Raw genomic sequence first — 23,249 nt, 5'->3', positions numbered from 1 at the left:
CCCTTTTACACCTCCAAGTCCCCAACCAAAATGCCTGGCTACCCAACCTGCTACATACAGGTGACCCTTGAACAAGGCAGTGGTTAGGGGCACTGACCCTCCCCCTCCCCCGTGCAGCTGAAAGTGTGCACTTTTGACTCCCCCCAAAGCTTAACTGCTAGTAGCATACTATTGACAGGAAGCCTTACCAATAACATAAACAGTTGATTAACTCATATTTTGTATGTTATATATATTATATACTATACTATTACAACTAGAGAGAAAAATGTTATTAAGAAAATCATAAGGAAAAGAAAATATTTTCACAGTACTGCACTGTATTTATCAATACCATAAGTTTATGTCATCTGTTTATAAGCTGAATTGTCTGTCAGCACCTACATATATTGTCTTATATGACACAAAACCCTGTAGATGTTATACATACTACTATGTATAACATCAAAGATAAAAAAAATGTGAAAAAGTTCATATTTACAGGTGTAATGATTCCTGCATTGGTAATGAAGAAGCAGAAATATGGTTGTTTTGTGGTAGCCTAGTATAACAGATAAGATTGGTAGTAAGAAAACCAAAAAGTTTTCCAATATAATATTGAAAAAAATCTGCATATAAGTGACCCAAGCAGTTCAAACCTGTGTTGTTCAAGGGCCAACTGTACACTGCTCTAACTAGTCAGGCCCAAGATCCGTATTTCCAATTACCAGTGAAGCCCTCAATGAAGGCCGACTGCTGCACGTCTCCACTGATCGTCAACACGAGGATTTTATACCGGTGCCCTGGTATCAAGGAGGCGAATCGATACTCCGTCGCAGTATTTACAAGGTGTAGCGGAGGTAGTACTTTCACGTCATTGAAGAGCAGCTGAATCTCATACTGGTCGACATCCCCACCAGCTCGTGACCAAGTCACGTGAAGGTCTTCGGTGCTCCTATTCCGCAACGTTAGATCCTTAACGGGCTCTGGGACTAGGGAGGGGTATTAGAAGACACTTCAGGAAAGTGACTGATCAGAGTTTACCCACAAAATAATTTATGAGTCCCATTCAAGGAACTGGCAAACATCTCCCTGCTCCACATACACCACTTGAATTATTTCATGCATAATTAAACAAGGAAAATTGAAAGCAACTGTTAAGATTGTAGGGTTTTTTGCTGACATAAATCTTATATGCTAAATGTTAGTAGAATCTAATTGTAAAATGAGTTATGATCTCAATCATAAGATAAAACAAAAAGTCCAGAACTTTAAATGTCACAATGCAGGAGGACAGGGAAGAAAAATGGGACATTTGGCCTTCTTGCTTGCCAAGTATGCTTGCTTTTATCTCTCAATAAATATTCTGTAATTATAGGCCATGGTTTGGCTAAATGATGTTAGCTCCGAGTGAGACTTACTGGGAATGTCATTTACTGATAACTAAGTAGAGAAAATTCAAGGTTCAGATAAATTATTTACTCGATGACCTTCAAGTTCCAAATGACCATCAAATTCTGCAATCCTTCCACTTACTTGTTCTTCCATTCCCTTGTTCGCTGGCTTCATATTGTCCACTTTTTGTACTAACAGTGACACTGTACAACCGTCCAGGGACTAGCTTAACAAATATACACTCATTTTCAGACTTGGGAATGCTTTTCATTTGAATGAAGTTGTGTTTGTTTTTAATGGTGACTTCATAGCGATCAAAGTCTCCAGTGGCATGAACCCAGGATACCTTTAAATAGTCACTTCTGGCTGAGTTGCTAATACTGACTCCCTGGACCTTGTCAGGCACTGAAAAAGAGAACACAGAACAGCTAAAGATTAATGATTCTTGTCAGCAATTGATCACAGATGACAACCCGGGACCATAAGAGAAAGTGAGATTTTTACTGTGTGAATTTTAAGGAAAAATCAGACCTTTAGATCACAAGTTTCTGGAAGGGAAAGATTGTTATACTAGTTGGAGTGATTAAGTGAATTTTTAAACAGAACCTGATGAATTAATTCTAATCTTGTTGTTAGCTTACACAAAATGTCATGTACAAAAAGTAACATTAAACATGATAACTGGTGATTAATATGAATGATGGCGATGATATTAGAAACTTCAGCATACCTTGCTGATTCAAGACATGATAAAAAGTCATGGAGAAGAGTATAAACAATCCAAAAGAAAAGTGGAAGAAGAGGAAACACATATTGGTAATTAATACATGAGAGATGTCCAACATCATTGGTGATCAAGGAAATGCAAGTAAGGGACATGGCAAAATGTAATTTACATACACTTGATTGGCAAAATTTCAAAACCTGATAAAAGTAAGTGTGAAAGAGAATCCCATTCACAGGAGATTAGATGAATGAACTGATATATAGCAGTCATAAGTACTTTCTTCTTAACTCAAAACACAAAAATATGGATTTCTTGCTCTTTCTTAATATTAAAACACAAAATGTGGGTGACTCTTATCAATATACTATTAAGTGAAAAAAATCTAAATCCCAAAAGATTATATACTTCATAAAAGATACTTTTGTAATGTTAAAATAAAAATTTAAAAACCTATAATTTTAAGACAAGAAATAATAAAATATGCAAGATAGAAAGTACAGAAAAGAGATGAAAACTGGAGTCAAGTAAATGTTTACCTTGGGATGGGTTAGTGAGGTGGGAACCACATGATTTGATATAGATTATTATGAAGCTCCTAGTTTTTATTTTGGATAGTGGTTTCTCAGGTACATATTAAATTATTAAAAATTATTGTCTAAATTAAATTAAATTAAATGCCTAAAAATAAATAAAAGTAACGCACTGATGTGTGGTTTTCAGAACCAAGAATTATGATTAATCCTATTTTGTGCACCTGAGATGCCCCCCCATAAATATATAAACAAACAAACAATTCTGTGTACCTGTGGGTTTTTTTCCCCCTCAATTGATCAATCAATCAATACTTGTTAACAGAAACACTTTAAGGCAATTCTGTATTTAGAACATAGTATTAAGGATATTCTAATTTATATTTGGGGCTGTATTTTAATTAAACAGTAAGCCATAGATCCATTACTATTTGGCTATAACTGGATATTATAAATATATGAGAAGGAACATTGGAAAGAGATATGACCTCAGATCTAGGGTACTAAACTTGTATCCCAACACTAGCACATCTTCCAGGTCTGTATGGCATCTGGTGGTGTTTGGCAAATCAGGGATTTCTGTTTTGGCCACATGACCAGGCTGTGTCCAAGTCTTCTCTTCCACTTGCCTCCAAAGCATGAAATAACCCAGAAATGTCAATATTTTGGCACCTAAGCTACATTTTTTCATGATGTTTCTCACACCTACAAGTTGCACTACTATCCTTTGTTGGCTTATGTGTACTGGTTAGTGTTTGTACTGGAATAAATCCCACCACAGATATGGAGCAAGGGCAGGCATGCTTCTTTTCAAGATATTTACCTGGAACCAATCACAGTGTTGCTAGAATTTAGTGATCCCAGAGTTAAGGAGAATAAATTCTGAAGTGACGCTGTATGCATGGGCTAAGAAAGGTCAATGATCCAAGCGTTTACTGAAGGCAAAGACACTATTATAGGAAGAAACACCAGGCTGAATACCGCGCTAGTCAACAAGGCGCTCTCCAGGTGGAAGTGGAGGTAATTTGTGAGACTTGCCTTGCTGCATGTTGAGATGATGTGATACAGAATTAGAAATACTGATATTTTTGCCCGAAATGCAGAACAAGAACATTAGAAAAGGAAAAAAGCATTGAGACAATCAGCCAAAATCAACAAGACAGTAACCCAGACATGACTCTCCAGTTAAACTGATTTGTCAGGGGTGATGGTTTGCCTTGATCAGTTATGCACCAAATCTAAGTTCACGCTGCTGAGGAGTCAAAAGGGTGCTTTGAAAAAAGAATCACTGTTCTTGCATTTAAAAACAATCTTAGCAAAAGGTCTTGCAATATGAAGGACATATGCATGGGAAACATTCAGGAGTTGACACTGAGGGGAAGCAAGGAGTAGTTGGTTACATAACTTTTAATTTTTGGTGCTTTTTAGGCTCTAAGTTGATCAACATAAGACACTGACTTAAAGCTGCTTTGTAAACGGAAATCAGCTTTTCAGATTTTAGTCATTATTGCGATTATAAGTATATTTAGACTTTAAATCATTTCAGGGGAAAGAATATCTCTATATCCCTGACTCATGTTTTCAAGGACAGCAAGATGTAATGGAAATAGCGCTGGAGGCAGGTTGAACTTGCCTACTGGTCAGCCATGTGACCAAGGAGAAGCCAGTTTCTCTCTGGGACTTTATCTCTAAATGAGATGGGATTAGACTATTCTATGAACACTTTCAATGCTAGCGTGATGTAACAATGTAAATCAGTGGTTCTTAAACCTTTTTGAGGTCACAGAAACTATGAGAATTTGATGGAAACCATGCACTCCTCCTGTCCTGCCCCCAAATGTGCACATCTGCCCTATCCCCAACAACTTCAGAGACAATTTTCAGGATTACTACATTCCCAAAGTCTATCCAAAGAGCACCAGGTGAAAACCTCTAATCTAAGTGATTTTTGATTCATCAAACATTTATTGCGTGCCTACTAGGTTCAGACCCTGTGCAAGGTAATATGATGTTACTTGTTCCAGACCCTCATAGAAAAACTGACATTTTAAAATGTAAATGACAAGCCACAGCTCAGTAGGAAAGATGACAAAATATTAATGTTAACCTTAAGCAGAAATCTCAGATGTAAACCCCAAGAAGCAAAAACATATTGGGGCCCTGGCCAGTGTGACTCAGTTGGTTGGGCAACATCCCATGCACCAAAAGGTTGCTGGTTCAATTCCCGGTCAGGGCACATGCCTGGGTTGCAGGCTCCATCCCTGGTAGGGAGCATGCAGGAGGCAGCCCATCAATGTTTCACTCTCTTATCGATGTTTCTCTCTCTTCCTCCTTCTCCCCCCTCTATCTCTGAAAATCAATAAACTATTCTGAAAAAAAAAAAAAAAAAAAAAAAAGGAAATTGGGGAAATTCAGGCTGTCTAAATTTAGCTCTTTCCAGCACAGCAGAGACTTGGCATTCATTTCCTTTGCTAAGATTTTGTTCCTGGTGCCCGAACTATAAAAGTTTACATTTTCACCTTGTGAGAAAAAGAATCAAGAGTGGTCTTGACCAACAGACATTTTGGAAAGGATTTAGGATGAAGAACTTAGTGGGCTCCAGGTATAAGCCTAGGACTTGAAATGTGCTGGCTGTTCAACAGGTTAAACAGTGGGCAAGTTACTTAACCTTGAACCTTGGTTTCCTGATCTATAAAATGGGAATAGTAATAACTACGTCAATAAGGAGTTTTTAAGGGTTAAGGTAGTTAACATTCATAAAGCCAGCGTCCAGCAACCAAAAAGTACACCCTACACAGAAAGGCTTGTTACTATGTTTGAAGACAATACAAATTCTAGCCATGAAAGTGGTGTTCCTCTTACTCGGAAGGTAACATTTGCTCACATAAGGGGTTTCTTGGGTGAAAATATGAAGACTCCGTAACAATTTTTGTGATCTCAGTGGCCTTTACTTTAGCATTACAGAAATATTGCAGATCTAAGCTGCCTGAGCCACATAGTAAGCTGGCTCTTACACGCCTGTGCCTCCTTACAGACTTACCTGTCCGATCTTGGCTGAAGGCATGGTTTTCATACTTGCCACTCTTAGTAGTTATGGTCACATCATAGAGGCGGCCTGGGGTGAGGGAGCTGAAGGAGCACTCGCTGACGGACTTGGCGATAACGAGGGGCTGAACCACCTTGCCGTCATGAGACAGTGTCACTACATAGTGGTCCACATCTCCCGGAGCTGGCAGCCAAGATACTCGGAGGTAGTCATTGCGACCAGAATTGTTCACTGTTACTCCACTCACACTGGAGGGGACTAGGATTTTAAAAAGGGGAGAATATTTATTATTATTTTTAAATGTATCTTTATTGTTGAAAGAATTACAGATATCTCCCTTCCCCCCCATTGACACCCTCCACCCATCTGCTCTACCCCCAGGCCTACTCTATACTATTGTCTGTGTCCATGGGTTATGCATTTATGCATCAGTTCCTTGATTAATCTCTCCCCACCCACTCCCCCACCCCTGCCTTCCTTCTGAGATTCATCAGTCTGTTCCATGCTTCTATGTCTCTGGATCTATTTTTGTTCATCAGTTTATTTTACTCATTATATTCCACAAATGAGTGAGATCATGTTATACTTGTCTTTCTCTGACTGGCTTATATCACTTAGCATAATACTCTCCAGGTCCATCCATACCGTCCCAAAGGGTAAGAGATCCTTCTTTTTTACAGCTGCACAGTATTCCATCATGTAAATGTACCACAGTTCTTTTATCCACTCATCTCCTGATGGGCACTTGGGCTGTTTCCAGGTGTTGGCTATTGTAAATTGCGCTGCTATGAACATAGGGGTTCTTTCTGATTCATATTTCTAGTTCCCAGAAGTGAGATCATTGGGTCAAAAGGCAGCTCTATATTTAATTTTTTGAGGAACCTCCATACTGCTTTCCACAGTGGCTGCACCAGTCTGCATTCCCACCAGCAGTGTACTAGGGCTCCCCTTTCTCCACACCCTCGCCAGCACCTGTCATTTGTTGATTTGTTGATGGAGCCATTCTGACAGGTGTGAAGTGATACCTCATTGTGGTTTTAATTTGCATCTCTCTGATGATTAGTGATTTAAGCATTTTTTCATACATCTCTTGGTCATCTGTTTGTCTTCTTTGGAAAAGTATATATGTAAGTCTTTTGCCCATTTTTTTAATTGGATTGTCTTCCTTTTGTTAAGTTGTGTGAGTTCCTTATATATTTTGGATATTAACCCTTTATCAGATGTGTTATTGGCAAATATGTTCTCCCATACAGTGGGCTCTCTTTGTTTTGCTGATGGTTTCTTTTGCTGTGCAGAAGCTTTTTATTTTGATGTAGTCCCATTTGTTTATTTTCTCCTTTGTTTCTCTTGCCCTAGGAGATGTATCGGCAAACATACTGCTATAGACATGTCTGAGATTTTGCTGTCTATGTTTTCTTCTAGGATTTTTATGGTTTCACATATTACATTTTTAAAAGAAAAGCACAATCAAAAGTTTGAGTCATTTATCGTGATCAGCAAAAGCAGTGTGGACCCGGGAGATCAAATCTCATTACCTAAGAGGTCAAGAAAATGCTCTGGAGGCTGAGTGATCTCACATCAGAAGGTGAACCAAATAAAAAATGCAAGGAGGCTTTTTGGATGCCTCATAAACACAAGGGTGCCCCTACTGCATTTTTATGGTGTGGCTGTTCATAAAGTATTTTAAGAGGAGGCATTTTTATGTAAATGTGCCAGGAAGTTCCCTATGTAGGAAAGGAAGCAAACATTTCAAATGAATGGGTTTGAACCAAACTCATCAATAAAAATGTTTGAGGGAAATGGTAAAGAATGCAATAGTTTTTCCAAAAAGCTTAGACTGGTTGATTGCTTTGATCTTCTTGTCATGAGGTTATTTACTCCTGGGGAGTCTAATAACGGACACAACTAGAGGTGTGTTTTTTTCTCTTTGCAAAGCATTCCCTGCCCTCTAGTGGCAAAAACATTAACATAAAATCCTAGCCTGGAAGCAACAAGTCTGGAGCGCTGTGGCAAGAATGGCCTTTCTGATGTCAACAATGATCATTGGCTTATTTTAATTGAGTTTTAGTGCCATGACATTCACTGAGAGCCTACGATTTGCCAACTATACAAAATGGAAAAGATGTGGATGCCTTTAAAGGGCAACCTGGATAGCACCAGTTTGCAAATTAATCATTGTGGTATTGAGTAATAGTTGTATCATGTATCAGAAATAAGTGCACTTAAATAGTACCACCCGTAGTGACTATCAGAATAAAATCCTATAGTATATGCAAGCTGCACTACTGTTTTCGTTATTAGTTGATTAACTTAAGCTAAATATTTTCATATAATTGTCAGTATCAATTCATCATGTATAATGGATGAGATATGGCATCAAATGACTATCATGTCATCACAAAGGTTTTTTTAAGAGTTCTGTCACACTTATTGGAGATTTTAGAAAATTCAGAATTCATTGTCTCCTATTCTCACCTCCACTCCCACCCCCACCCCTACCCCTCAATTTCCATTCTTGGGAGAACAACATGTGCCTTCTGGAAGGTGCTGGAATTTGGCTTTTGGGAAGATCAGAGATTAACCTATTTATAGAATGTTTTAAAAACAGAACTCTGGAGGTCCCATGTACTCTTCTTACCTGTCCTTCCTTCCACCACCACTTGTCGGGAGGAGATCCCTCCGCTTACTGTTGTTACCACCACAGAGTAGAGACTGCCTGATTTGAGGGAGTGGAAGCTGTATGTGCTGGTCTCACTGGAGACACTTTCATTTTTGATGACTACATTTTCATGGATGAGTAAGACTTGGTAGAACTCTATGTCTCCCACTGCCTGGGTCCAGTTAGTAAACAGGCTGCTGGTTGTCCCTTGGTTGGCCACATGCAAACCAGTCACTTGGGCAGGCACTGAAACACAGTAGACAGAAGAAAAAACAGATGACACTTAGTCACCCTAAGGAAGTATAATAGAAATAAGTAAAAAATGGAGACAGTCTTGAAGATGCTATATATATACACACACATACACATATATATATTTCCTATAAACTCTCAGCTCTATTTCCTGTGGCATATGGCAAACTACTCCCCCACAGAGACTCTACTATTATGAAAAAGCTGTCTATATGGGAAATCAAAATTATTTGGGATCCAAGGATGAGATGAGGCATGCCTATTAAACAGTTTTGATTTAAAATTTTCAGTAATGAAAGGCTGTTATTTTTGAAGATTGCTTATTTAATGTCATTTTATCTGTCCTTACCCAATGAGAACTCAAAGCCACATCATCTACCTGAGCTGATGGTTGTCATGGCTGGTATTGGGAAATCCCTTCAACCTGATGATTAGGTTGTAGTCTAGAAAACTGGTTAATTCTTTACTGGCACATTCTCAAGAGGACTGTTATTATTATATGTGAAAATGTTACAATAATACAAATTATATCATATAATAATAATAATAGTAACTACTGAGTGCCTATTTTATGCCAGTTATAGGCTCTATGCATTATAGAGGTTATATTATTTGATACTCATTCAAAACTCTATAAAGTTCATTTTCTTATTCCCTTTACTGAGGAGAAAACCAAAGATCATAAAATACAAGTAACAGTCTATATTACAGTGCTAACAAATAGTTAACTTAGGGTTCAAAGCCTGATCTTTCTAACCCATGAGCCTGAGCCTTTTTCCTAATTAGTAACTACTGTGATTTTTAATCTATCCATTGACAAATCTTTTACACAAATCTTGAAGTTGTCACTTGATTAACATACATCTCTGTGCCTTTTCCCTGCATTATAATAATCAAAGGGACCCACCTTGGCACACCTCTTCTAGGAACTGGTTGACTTTTGGATTCAGATACAAACATATTCATTAAGCAGTATTATTTTGGACAAAGATGGTCAAAAGGTACAAATTTCCAGTTATAAGATAAATATGTACTAGGGAAGCAATGTTCAACATTATGACTATAGCAAACACTGCTATATAATGCACAGGAAATCTGTTGAGAGTAAATGTTATGAGGTTTCACCACAAAGAAAATATATTTTTTCATTTTTCATTTTATTGTACCTATATAGAAGATGGATGTTAGCTGAACCTATTGTGATAATCACTTCATAATATATGTAAATAAATACATCACACTATATGCCTTAAACTTATAGTATTATATGCCAATTATTTCTCAACAAAGCTGGAAAAAATACTGCTATACATGATCAGAAGATTGAATTTTAATTCTAAATTTCATGTGTAAAGCAAAGGAATTAATATGTCAAAACAATTTTGAAAAAGAAGAACAAGAATGGAGGACTAACATGATCTAATTTCAAGACTTACTAGAAAGCAACAGTAGTGAAGACAGTGTGATACTGGCAAAAGGACAGGCACATAGATTAATAGGACAGAACTGAGAGTCCAGAAATAAACCAACACATATATAGTCAATTGATTTTTTACAGAGATTCAAGGGCAATTAAGTAGGGAAAGGATAGTCTTTTAACAAATAGGGCTAGAATTATTAGATGTCCATACACAAAGAATTAAACCTTGACCCATATCTCACACACACACAAAACTTAACTCAAAAGAAATTACACACTTAAATTTAAAACTTAAAACTATAAAAACTTTGAGAGAAAATCTTTGTGACCTTATCTTAAAAAAATTTCTTAGATAGGATACCAAAAACATGATCCATGAAAAAAATTGATAGATTGGACATCAAAATTAAAAATGTATGTTTGGCAAAATACACTAATAAATTAATGAAAAGACAAACCACAGACTGGGAGAGAACATTTCAACACACATTTCTGACCAAGGACTTATATATGTAGGAATAAAGAATTCTCAAAATTCAATAAGAAACAAACATGGGCAAAACATTTGAAAATATCTTCTTCCCCAAGAAGATAAATGGATGGCAAATAGGCACATGAAAAGATGCTCAAAACCATCAGTCATTAGGGAAAGGCAAATTAAAAATATGAGATACCACTACAAACTTATTAGAATGGCTAAAATTAAAAAACAAAAAAACTTGCAATACCAAGTGCTGCTGAGGATATGAAGGAACTGGAAATCTCATATATTGTTGGTGGGGATGTAAAATTTTACAGCCACATTGGAAAACAGTTTGGTAGGTTCTTACAAAGTTAAACATACACTTACCATATGACCCAGCATTGTAAGTGGTGGGAATAATGAAAATGATCTTAAGTCTAAAATAATGTTTTGTATTTCCATTTCTGGCAGGATGGTGGACTACATTCTACAAAAATCCCCCCAATCAACACAACTACATGTATTGAATAAAACATATCAATGTAAATGCATAAATGAGTTGTCAAGAAGGCAAGGAATTCTCAGAGACCTAAAAGTAAATGATAGAGAGGTAACTGGATAACTGAAGCAGACTTTCATCCTGAAGGCATCTTTTAAACATACATTTAAGTTCTGATTTTATAGCTTTGTAGGATATACGAAATAGGAGGAAAAGTGTAGGACTTTCCTAACCTGAGGAGCCTCATAAGTAGCCCTGCATAACATTGGAATCCTGAAACGTTCTAAGCGTAAGTGAAATAAGTATTCTCTTTTTACTCCCCACATCGCCCCAACCTCCTTAACAGTGGGTAGAAAAGAAAAAATTTCCACTGAGAATTCATAACCTCAAGACAGCTTCAGTGAATTTGCAACTCAAATTCATAAAACATGGATGATGGCCCGGCCGGGCGTGGCTCAGAGGTTGAGCATCGACCTAGGATCCAGGAGATCGGGGTTCGATTCCTGGTCAGGGCACATGCCCAGTTTGCGGGCTAGGCAGCCGATCAATGACTCTCTCATCATTGATGTTTCTATCTCTCCCTCTCCCCCTCCTTTCCTCTCTCTGAAATTAATAAAGATACGTTTTAAAAAAAACAAAAAACAAAAAAACATGGATGATGAAAAAACCTCAAGGTGACAATTTAGATTAAAATAGGTCTGGGTTGATAGTAGCCCTGTGTATCTAAAAGAATCAAATGAAAAGAAAGTTCCCTTTGAAACCCACTTTCAAACAAGGCCTCAAAGAATTCCCACAGAATATCCCAAGGTATATGAGTTTACAGTAAAACAAATCACAAACATTTAAGGAAATAAAGCACCATGAGCAAAAGGAAACAAACTCAATAGGCAACAGAATTGCACTTCTGAAGACTTCAGATAATTATCAGATATAAAATGTAAAATAAAAACTGTTAATATGCTTATGACAATAAAGGAAGAGAATGGAAATATGACTAAAGGGAATCAAAGAGAATGTTTAAAAGTGAAAAATATACCAATTATTAAAGCTCAATAGGCAAATTTAAAAAGAGTTTAGACAGAACCAAAGAAAGAATTAATGAACTCAAACAAAGAACTGAGGAAATTATCCAGACTATAGCTCAGAGAGCAAGTATGTGAAAAATATTATATATATAATATTCTAGAATACCAGTAGGAGAACAGAGAGGGAATGGGAAAGAGGCAAGAGGCAATATTAGAGTGTTAATGGATGAGAATTTTCAGGATTGGTGAAAGATACTAATCTGCAAATACAGAAATCCCAATATTCTCAAGCAGGATAAACAAAAAGAAGTCTGTACTCAGATCAAACAGCAGAACGCCAAAGGCAAAGAGTAGATCTTAAAAGCAATCATAGGAAACAGATTACTCATAGAGAAATAAAAATTAGGTCGACAGCTGACTTTTCAACATCAACAATAAATTCCAGAAGGATTCGAATAATATCATCAATGTGCTGAGAGAAAATAACTTTCAACAAAATTATAACCCAGGGAAAATGTCTTTCAAGGTTGAGAGCTATATATCCAGAAAAACAAAAGTGCAGAGAGTTTGTCCCTAAACATCTCAGTACAGAAATTTGAAGAATGTTCTCTAAGACGAAGAAACATAAAACAAGATGGAATGTCTGAGATATGGAAAGAAAAGATGAGGTAAAAAGTAGTAAACTGGTGGGCCAATCCAAGGATACATTAACTGTATAAAACAATAATTATATTTTTGTGGTGTTAAAAAAGAAGAGAGAAATAAAATACAGGACAACAATAATACATAAATTAGAAAGGGGAGCCTTTGATGATGACCTTGCTTCCTATTTCACTTAGAAAATAAGAGTTATCAAAAGATTACTGCCCACCACTACATCTATCTATTTGCTGTATCTGCACTCTTTCTCCCAGCTAATTCTAAAGTTATACTACTCATGCTCCTTTCCAAAGCCAATTCTTTCATTTGCGCTCTAGATCCCAATACTTCTTGCTTATTCATAGACCAATATCAGCAATTCTTCCCTCTCTCTGTATAGCATCACCATTCCTCTTTCTTCTAAAACATTCCCATCAGCATAAAATGTGTTGTTATTTTTTTCTATCATTAAAAATAATCCTCCTTCCAAACATACTTTCTCTTTCAGATGCTGCCCTATTTCTCTGCTCTCCTTTGCAGCAAAACTCCTTGGAAAGGTTGTTTACTGCTCTGTTTTAATTTTAGCAAAATAAACTCAAAGTAAAACAAAACACGGAACTATTAAAGACAGGGCTGAAATTAGTAAAAATAAAAACCAAACAACTAAAGGATCCATAAATCAATGCCCAGTAAATAATTGGAATTTAGTGAACATTTATAAGTTGAGTGCTAAACAATTCTGCACACAGGATACTTTTAAAACCTAAAGTTTATAAAGAATATTACCTGTTCTTCCTTTTGTTGAAGATGAATTTTTTAAGTGTCCACTAATACTGGTCACAGTAGCTATGTATTTTCGTCCAGGCACCAGGTCAGTAAAAGTGAACTCTTTGGCATCTTTGGGGAGTGACTTGTGGATGAGCAAGAGGTCTCTGTCTGCTAGTGAAATGGTGTATTTCTCCCATTCTGCAACAGGGGTCTGCCACATGATGCCCAGTGAGGTTTCGTTGGCATGTTTGACACGAAGCTGGAGGACAGCCAGGGGGACTGAGGAAAAAGCAGTGGAGACTTGGGTCACTGACTGACTCAGAAACACTCATGTATTCTTTAGAGAGCTGTTCTCTTCCATCCACAAGAGTATTCCAATTCAGCATTTCTTTTCTGAATGCTTATGAACATTAAGAAAAAGTAAAAGCTCATTACAAAATATTTATTTATATAACATAAGCAGAAATAAGGATTCAAAATAATACTATGGAAAAAATACTTTACTGGTCTTTTATTTTTGGCCACATGATACTTTATGAGTGCTTATGTCTTCATATGAACTCTATGATATGAAAATATTTAATTCGATCTTGTCATCCACAAAACCACAGAGAAAGGTCTGTGTTTGAGGACTTTGGGAAGAGTTAGGAGTATTTGTTGCCTCCATAGCTTAGAAAGACACAGTGATTTTTTCCTTCATTTCTAAGGAGGGAACACTGATGTGTCCCTGAAAAGGAGAGTAATAATAGTATAGCTGGTAACTAATAACAGTATCTGATTAAAGGCTCCCGTTATCCAAAGAATTAACATTTCTTCCATTTCTTGAAAAGGATGTATTATTAAAACTTCTAGGAGACATTGTTAAGAGTAAAATGTTGATCCATAAAACAAGAGGGAAACAAAATTATGGAAGAATCAATTGTGCAAAAGTATACTGTGAATTTTGCATCCAAGACATTTTCTGTCATCTCCTACGATAGCAATGCCTTCTTCTAGAATACCTCCTGGAGGACCTGGCATGAGGGATAACTGAAGAAGTTTCCCTCTTTTCATCAGTATGTACGTGCTGATTTGCTTGGTTTATTTCTTTTCATCACAAATTTGCTTTCAAACAGATAATGTACCATGGACATTCCTCCCTATTAATGAAAACCTTTCGATGTTGGGTCCATACTTTCAAACTTTTTAAGGAGCTTGTTGAGGTCAGCAAAGATTCTGCTAAGCCCTTCACTGTGAATTTTCTTGGGGGTTCTTTTTCTTCTCCTGCAATTTCCTTTTTTTTTTTTTTTTTGCCTCTTCATCATCTATGAGTTCCTGGTTCCAGTTCCAATAATTCCTCATTAGTCAGTTCCTCAGGAAGCACCTCTAGGAGCTCAGTGCCATCCTCATCAACACCCAGGTTAAAGTTGTTTGTCATCTCAAACACAGCTTTGTTGATTTTTGCACTCTTCATCCTTAAGCAAATCCTCTAAGGTCATGGACAAACTTCTTGTCTTCTTCCGGATGCCATTCACACACTCCTTGGTGATATCACACCAAGCCAAAGCAAGGTGCTTGATGAAGTCACAGATGTAATCCTTCCAGAATTGCATCAGTGTTTTCTAAGTGTGTTCCTCAGCTACAGCAATAGCATGGGCAAAAATCCTCCCCAGGGCCTTAAAAGCTCCTATAACTCCTTGATCCATTGGTTGGATCAAAGAGGTGGTGTTGGGAGGGAGAAACACCACTTTGATATTGAGAAGATCACAAATCAAAGGAGGATATCCAGGAGCATTATCACAAATAAGCAAAAGCTTGAAAGGTATGTTATTCTTTAAACACACCAATTCAGGAGGGCATCCTGGAAGAGTCGCGGGGTCACCCATGACTTCTTGTTGCTCCTGATGTACACTGTCAGTGTGTGCTCACTGATAAACTTGAAGGCCCTCTGCTTCTCACTGTGTCAGATCACAAAAGGTTTCAATTTGTAGCCTGCCACATTGTCCCCAAGGAAGAATAACAGTCCTTAAAAGCCTTTAAACCTGGCTTTGACTTGGCCTCCTTATGGATGAAAGTCCTTTTAGGCATCTGTTTCCAAAATAGGAAGGTTTCATTTGTATTGACTATTTGGTATGGCAAGTGATTTTCCTCCACAATTAGCTTATTCCAAAGATTCTTCTACCTTCGCATCAGCATTCGAAGACTTACTACCCACGTTCACATGATGTAATGAATAACGATTCTTGAATCCTATAAACCACCCAGAGCCGGCAGTAAATTCATCATTATAGTCGGGTCCAGTCTTTTTTTCCAACATCACAAATGAATGTTTTGCTTTGGCTGTAAGCATCCTGGTGCTGAGAGAGGTTTTGTGTCTGGTCTTCAATCCAGGTCATTAGAAGTTATTCCATATATGATATAGGCTCTTCTCAAATTTTTGTTGGTCTTGTTTCCTTCAATGAGGCAGATCTTTTAACAGCTTCCACCACCTTGTTCTTATTCCTCAAGATCGTAGTGGAGGGACAAGCTGACTGGTGAGCAATAATCATCACTGAGTTTCCACTTCTGCAGTCCCTAATCACTTTTAATCTCATTTCCAGGTCAATCTCTCAATGTGGCCTCTTAGTGGCAACATGAGCAGTGGATTTCATACACTTAGGAGTCAGGATGAACAAAACAACATGAGATTAAATTAAGCACAAAACAAATGATGCAGCAGGTGAGATGTTTGAGGCTGCTTCTGGTGTAACACGACATACTGTTTTACAGCAAATTTTTTTTAATAAGTAGAAAGAGTATACTCTAAAATAATGATAAAAGCATAGTATAGTAAATATGCAAATCAATAACATAGTCTTTCATTATTATCAAACAGTATATACCACATATAACTGTATATACTATATTTTTACATGATTAGCAGAGCAGGTTTGTTTACACCAGCATCACCACAAACACGTGAGTAATGCATTGAGCTATGATGTTACGACGTCTATGACATCGCTAGGTCATAGGAATTTTTAGCTCCATTACAAGCTTATGAGACCACTGCCACATATGCTCTCCTCCATTGCCCGAAATGTCGTTATGTGGCTCGTGACTGTATAAAATAATGGTGTTCCTAGTGGAAGTGATTTCTAATATTCTTATTTGACGAAATTTAACATACTAGCCATGTTTCAGTCTGCAAGTATATAATGTCTAAAATTCAGAAAACGGCATCGACAGTTACCTGGGTTACTTGGTAAAGGGACCAAATGAAGATTCCATCAGTCATTAACACGCTGATAGTTAGCTTACCTGTCCTGCCTTGGCAGCGCTTAGAGTTCTTTAGATTTCCACTCTCCACAATGATTTCTACCTCGTACTGTCTTCCCGGTATGAGTCCCACGTCATCTATGACATAGTGCGTTTCCTCCTTTCCCACAGTGATGTTGAGCAGCAGGGAAGAATCATTGAAGAGCAGTATACGGTACTGCTCCCAGTCTCCAGCAGGGGGCGACCAGCTCACCACGAGGGACCTCAGCGAGCCATTGCTGTTGGCCTCCAGATTCCCAACTTTCTCTGGAACTAAATGGTGAAATGTCGTCAAAAAGGAGATACTAGAAACCAAAAATACTCATTCACTCTTCATGGGCAACAGTAGATAAGAGACCTAGTGTCTGCAATTCAAAACATTTCTATCCCCACCTGATATTCACGGATTGCAAATGAGTGTTCTTTCCTCACTTTGGAAACATTTGACAATCAAGAAACATATGCCCAATTCACCTTAGTCATATATCGGTAATGCGATCTTCTGTAACGTTGTTAATTAATAACCTAGTGATTTGAGTGCTGTGATTTACTGGTTTCACACCAGCTCTAAAGACAATATTGATGTTGCATCTAACAACGGTGACATTGATAGATGTGGCATTTTTTGGAAGAGACTGCATGTTGTGGTCATAAAACATTCCTTTTTCTTTTCCAATTGAAAAGACTAATCTTGCAACATAGTTCGAAAACACTCAAGGTTTCTCTATTAACTACAGAATAAATCATGGAGTCTTTGGTGTGGCATTTGTAGTTCTCCACAACAAGCTCCCGTATCCTTCCAGTCTTGCCTCTGATGACTCCCGCAGCCGCCCTCCCTCCTTTCCCACTCTCCCCAGTGCTGGCCTCCAGGTGCTTGCTCTGTAGGCCTGTAAGTCTCCTGAGCTCTTCTGCCTTTGCTTATGTCATTCCTTCCACCTCAAACCCCCTTCCCTCTTTTCTCTTCAAGAAGTCTTTATTGGTTTTCTGAAAGAAGTGCTGTTCTCTTATCTTTCTGACCATATGACTCTTACTTGGGATCTCTAAGAGCACAGAGGATGGACTCTTGAATCAGACAGCCTGATTTCAGCTCCAGCCACACTATTTACTGGCTAGATAACTATCAACAAGTTATTTATCAGTAAAACAGCGATAGTAATAGGATCTTTCTCCTGGTTTTGTTGTGCAAACGAAATGAAAAGATACTGTAAAGTACTTAGTCAGTGCCTAATACATGGGAATATCAATACAATTACCATTACTAAAATGTACTGTAGTATTTTTATTTTGTGTGTGTATGTTCTATATTTGTGTGATTAAAACATAACTTCCTTAAAGCAAAGGTCAGCAAGTAAATATTTCAGGCTTTGCGGACCATTATGGTCTTTGTCTCATATTTTTCTGTTTTTTTAAACCCTTAGGAAATATAACAACCACTCTTAGCGTGGGGCTATACAAAAACAGGTCACAGGCTGTATTTGGCTGAAGGGTGTAGTTGGTTGAACCCTGCCATTTTAACAAATCCAAAAGCTCACACTACAATAATTTACACATAGAAGGCACTAGATAAATGACTTAATTAATAAAATAATTTAGTAAAAAACATAGTTAAGTGCTAACGAGCCCTTATTATAAGAGCTGATCAGAAATATTTCATTTATTAGTATCAATGCTAATGCATTTTTGCTACTTAAGTGGTGTGATGTGAAATAGCACAGGACAGAGCCAGTTATGTAAATTAAGCAGGAATCAATCCAAACACATTTGCTTCAATAACTCAGATAAATGCATTTAATGCTCTGCTTTACTTTGTATGTGGTGCCCTGGCCCACAGACACCCTCAGTCATGTAGACCATATTTTTCAGGTTGGGGAATGTGTTTTCCTTCTAACTTATTTTGTCTTCTTCTAAGATGGCTCAGAGACTGATTTGGTCAACCAAGGAATATTCTGGAGTCCATACTTACCTGTCCTGCCCACTGCAATCTTCTGAGCAGACAATTCACCAGAGACACAGCTGATGGTAACTTGATAAAGTCGTCCAGGGGTTAAGCCTTTAAATTGGGTTTCTGTAACCTGGGGTGCTAATATTCTGGATTCTTTGACAGTCCCTTGGTAAGACAGGGTAATGTTGTAGAAGTCCACATTTCCAGGAGGTCTTTGCCACTTGACTTTTAGAAAGGTCAAAGTGCCATCATTTGTCACCTTCAGATTTGAGACTTCCATGGGGGCTAATCAGGAAGAAAGGAAGAGAGACTTTTAACTTGGGATATTTTACCAGTCTTGTGGCCAGATTTTGACCTGAATTTTAATCCTGACAAGCCACACTCCCTGCACAGAAGAAAATGACAACTTCATGAGGCAAAAACAATATTGCAAAACTGAAGAGAGGTTATCTGGCTAGTGGAAAGAGCACAAATGTGGCTGTAGGAACTTGAACTCTGGCTCAGACTGAGTCAAGCTGGTCTGCAACCCTGGGCAGCTCTGCCCATCTCACTGAGCCTAGGGATCCTATTGGCAAATGAGGGCTTCGTCAAAATTCTGCAAGTGAAATGTTCCAGCAAGTCTGTCATCTGTCTAATTTCTTCCCCTCTTTATGTATCTAATAACAGCAAGTACATAATAGATTGGCCAACTGATTGGCTATTGCAAAATATTGTGTGCTAAAAAGACTTTATTTTTCATTTTAAAGCATGATAAGATAAAATTAAAGCTTAAGTTCTGTGTTAACGACTCGCTAATCCTGAAATTAAAATTTTACCTTGTTCCTCCTCAAAACAAAAAGAGTCATGTCATTATTTCATCAGTAGAAAATGATCACAAAGGAGAGATATTTTGGTGACTATTTTCTACTTCTTGCTCATGCTGTAATTTTGGGCCTCACTAATGGCATAATAAGCAACACTTCATTAAAAGTGGGCATAGCACACTGATTTCCCATAGGCCAGTTAGAAGAAGTATGTGCTCTTGAGATACATAAATAATTTTTAAGATATACGGTACATTTTTGTTGGAAATGTCTATACATCTTTGAGATGGGAAGTGAAAGGTGTATGTAAATGTGTAGGTATCCTAAGTATCATTCCCACAAGCCTCCTAAAGTTTCAGAAATTCTCATCACTACAGTAATTTTTAAAGTACTACATATTTCAGAGTTTCTGCTAAAATTAGATAATTTTCCAAGAGAGGGGATTTGTTAACACATTAGATCCACCAAAAGCATTAGAATCTACTAAAATGTAAGTTCCATGAGGGCAAAGACTTTGTCTCTCTTGGGTGTTGTTATATCCTCAATGCCTAACATATAGTTTATACCCAATACACAGTGAGTGAATGAATTAGTGTGTATCTGAATTATTCATCAAAACAGCACAGGTTGGTTTATCAGGCTATATTAGGCTGTGAGGACAGGCCCTGAAGTTCTGGGTCTCAGGACACATTTTGTTCGATGGGGCTTTGGGGAAATGGCTGTTTCACAAGAGTAGATCTTCGCATAGCACCGAGAGCAGTGTCCTGTTCATGGTGAGTGACAGCACAAGGGCAGTGGAATCCCGTTTAAGAGAAGGGGACCGGCACATGGGAATGAGAAGCTGAGACTCTATCAGTAATTAACTTTGCCACTTCAGAATATTGCCAAGAACAAAAGGATCCCGTCTTTTTCTAAGTAGAAAAATGGATACATATGAAGGGCCTTCTGTAACGTATGGATTTCAACTTGTTCTATGTTATCATTATTCAAATAATTAATAAGCCTCGTTAATTAAACATTTCCTTGATTTCTTGTCCAGCTAGCTAGGGCACTTACTTGTCCTGGCTGGTTTCCACCTGCTGTTCCGCAGCCCTGCAGCCTCGGTTACAATGGTGAGGTTATAGGGGTGGCCAGGCGTCAGTCCGTGAAAAGTGTAAGAAGTAGTATATTTGTCCACGACAGTGTCATGAACTAGGACCCCTTTATCCATTAGCATCAGCTGGTATCTTTCCACATTCCCAGAGCCATGGGACCAGGAAATCAGGAGAGAATTCGTTTTCGCTGAAATACCAATATCTTTCACCGGGGATGGCACTAATGGGATAAAATGCATTTTTAAAGTGTCATTCATAACTTCCGTCTAGAAAACATAGACATACTTAGTTCAAACTTGCACAATCATTTATGCTTTTCTATGCATCTAACTTGGGTGATAACTAACGAAAACAGCACTTCTGAAATTTCACCAGAACTTGGATTAATGCTCTTTTCAAAGTCCACAGCCTAAAGCTACAGCATAGCCTACCTGTCTGTCTCCCCACTTAACAGGGATTAGGCAGTTTTGGCCAATGAAGTATGATGTGGCAGAGCAGTAAAGGGAAAAGAAAAAAAGAACTACAGGAGAGGACAAATGGAAAGAGAGCAACAAAGCAGGAGAGAAATGAGGGGAGTGAATTATAAGAAAGACGGTCCTCTATGGAAGGAGGTGGTGATGTGTCATTGATATTAGGGTGTCTGGGTGCAGGCAAAACCTGTTCCAAACATGGGAATCTTTAGGAAACATCATGACTTGATGTTATGAGAAGAATATACAAAGGAGGAAAACACAAGTTTAAAATTAGTTTTATGGCATAAACTTAGAAAATGCAGTTGCCTAAGATTTGAGTTAGAAGGGCCATTAGGAAACATTTACTTAATTTGTAGAAAACTCTAGTCCCAGAGAAGTTCCATGGTATGTTCAAAATAACCCAGCAAGCTAGCGACACGGCCACACCTCCTTGTTTTCAGTCCAGTTTTCCACTGTATCACACAACATTTATGTATGTAGTGAGTATGTATGTGTCTGTCTATCTATCTATCATCTATCTATCTATCTATCTATCTATCTATCTATCTATCTATCATCTATCTATCTATCTATCTATCTATCTATCTATCTATCTATCTTTCATTTTTGATCTGGTGGAATTCTTACTTCCATTTCTTGAATTTAATTTCAAAAGGAGCATAAACTATTAAATACCCAACTACCTGTAAACAGGTCTTACCTGTTGATCCATTGATATGAATTGTAGAGGAACGTTTACTTCCAGAAACAGCTGTGATGGCAATGCTGTATTTATTACCAGCAGTAAGGTTAAAAAATGCATATTCATTCCATGAAGTACTTTCTTGAATCTGAGCCCCCTGTATCTTTTTGTTATCATCAAATAACTGCACCTCATACCAGCTGACTTTTCCAGAAGAAGGAGTCCACCAAACATGCAGGCTGGTTGAAGAAGTCTTCTCTTTACTGACCTCAAACCTAGCAGGAGGCAAAGGATCTGCAAGGCAAAAAGCAAGAAAGGGAACGCGGCTTGAAGACTTCTGCAAGACATGCTCACCTTGCTGTAATCCAGATTATTTTTCTTAAAAAGTTTAAGCATCTGCTGCCCATGAACAAATTGGTATTTTACTCCACTTCGAAACTTACCATTTCATTTAAAAAAGAAACCCACTCAGCTACTAGTCATATAAACTCCTTTTTCTAAGAAAACTTTTTTGTTAAGACAACTCTGAGCTTGGAATTCCAAGTAAGGTGATATTTTCTTTGGCTTCCAAGTTCAGCACATTGACAAACATCCAAGCTGTGCCTGGATAGATGTTGAAAACCAATAGAAAATACAAATATTAAATAATTTTGAAATTTGTACTGAACTTTTTCTCTTTTAGGTTGTGGGTTCTCATGGCTAAGTATAGATAACTTCCAGTCATTTTTAGATATCAGAAAACCACAAAAGATACAGACCTGATTACGAGCCTAGGCTAGGTTTGCTCACCAAAATGAATTCTCCCCAGAGCTGGGATTTCCTATGTAACTAAATTTTCAAAACTTGACTTCCGGGCCATTTTGGAGCTGCTGGGGCCCCCAGAGCAGGTGAAAATGGCTTAGTTTCAATTCTCAAAACCGTGGATCAGAGAAGTCCCATTTCCTATGTATTCAGTCTTCACTGTGGAACTTGAAACAGGATGAAGGCATGTCCCCAGGTTGGGAACTAAGTCAACAGCATTCAGTGAGCAGCAATTCCAAGGGCAGTGAGCCCACCTGAGAAATGAGACTTCTCTCTACCCTAAACGCTGGGAGGAGAAGCACTGAGAGACATTTACACCTGAGTAATTTTCAGAAATCCAACATGCTTCTTGGTCTAGAAAGTGGGATTAAGACAGTGAAAACTAAATTTCAATAGCCAGGTCAGATGTTTTAGTGGCATGGCTATAGAGATCTCAGGTCTTATCCACTTCTTGGTAAATGAGAGTTTTCTCACAAAATGACTATAGGAATTCTGGAATGTTCATAGAACAGTGTATGTTTTCAAACAGCGTTTGTTAGTGACACTAATATTAATACAAATAAGAACAAAAGAATCTTACTCTATGTTCAAACGGCATTTACGACCTGGCAGTTCGTAAGACTATCTCTGGGTCACCTAGAGACAGCATACACAGGCGAAACTCAGCCAATGATCCATCTAACGGCTTTGTTTGTGTTTCTGGCTGTGATTTATATGAGCACATTACACTGCAAAAATTAAATAAGCCACAGAACATTTTATAATGTCAACAATTA

The 23,249-nt window shown here is 37.8% G+C and overlaps 1 protein-coding gene across 2 annotated transcripts in view; it reads right to left on the bottom strand.

The window, feature by feature from the left end:
• The window catches only part of PTPRB (protein tyrosine phosphatase receptor type B), a 99,850-nt gene that overhangs the window by 41,918 nt on the left and 34,683 nt on the right, over positions 1-23,249 (bottom strand). For both annotated transcript variants that reach the window (XM_016198909.2, XM_087814538.1), the window contains 9 exons: positions 21,691-21,966; positions 20,480-20,737; positions 18,642-18,905; positions 16,682-16,951; positions 13,421-13,681; positions 8,316-8,582; positions 5,672-5,935; positions 1,516-1,779; positions 708-971 (listed from right to left, as the gene is read on the bottom strand). In XM_016198909.2, coding sequence (XP_016054395.2) covers positions 708-971; positions 1,516-1,779; positions 5,672-5,935; positions 8,316-8,582; positions 13,421-13,681; positions 16,682-16,951; positions 18,642-18,905; positions 20,480-20,737; positions 21,691-21,966 — 2,388 coding nt within the window. The remainder of the gene's footprint in view (positions 1-707; positions 972-1,515; positions 1,780-5,671; positions 5,936-8,315; positions 8,583-13,420; positions 13,682-16,681; positions 16,952-18,641; positions 18,906-20,479; positions 20,738-21,690; positions 21,967-23,249) is intronic.

Source organism: Miniopterus natalensis, chromosome 2, assembly GCF_054644295.1.
Source record: "Miniopterus natalensis isolate mMinNat1 chromosome 2, mMinNat1.hap1, whole genome shotgun sequence".
Classification (NCBI taxonomy): Eukaryota; Metazoa; Chordata; class Mammalia; order Chiroptera; family Miniopteridae; genus Miniopterus; species Miniopterus natalensis.
This window is presented reverse-complemented; position numbering and strand designations above follow the sequence as displayed.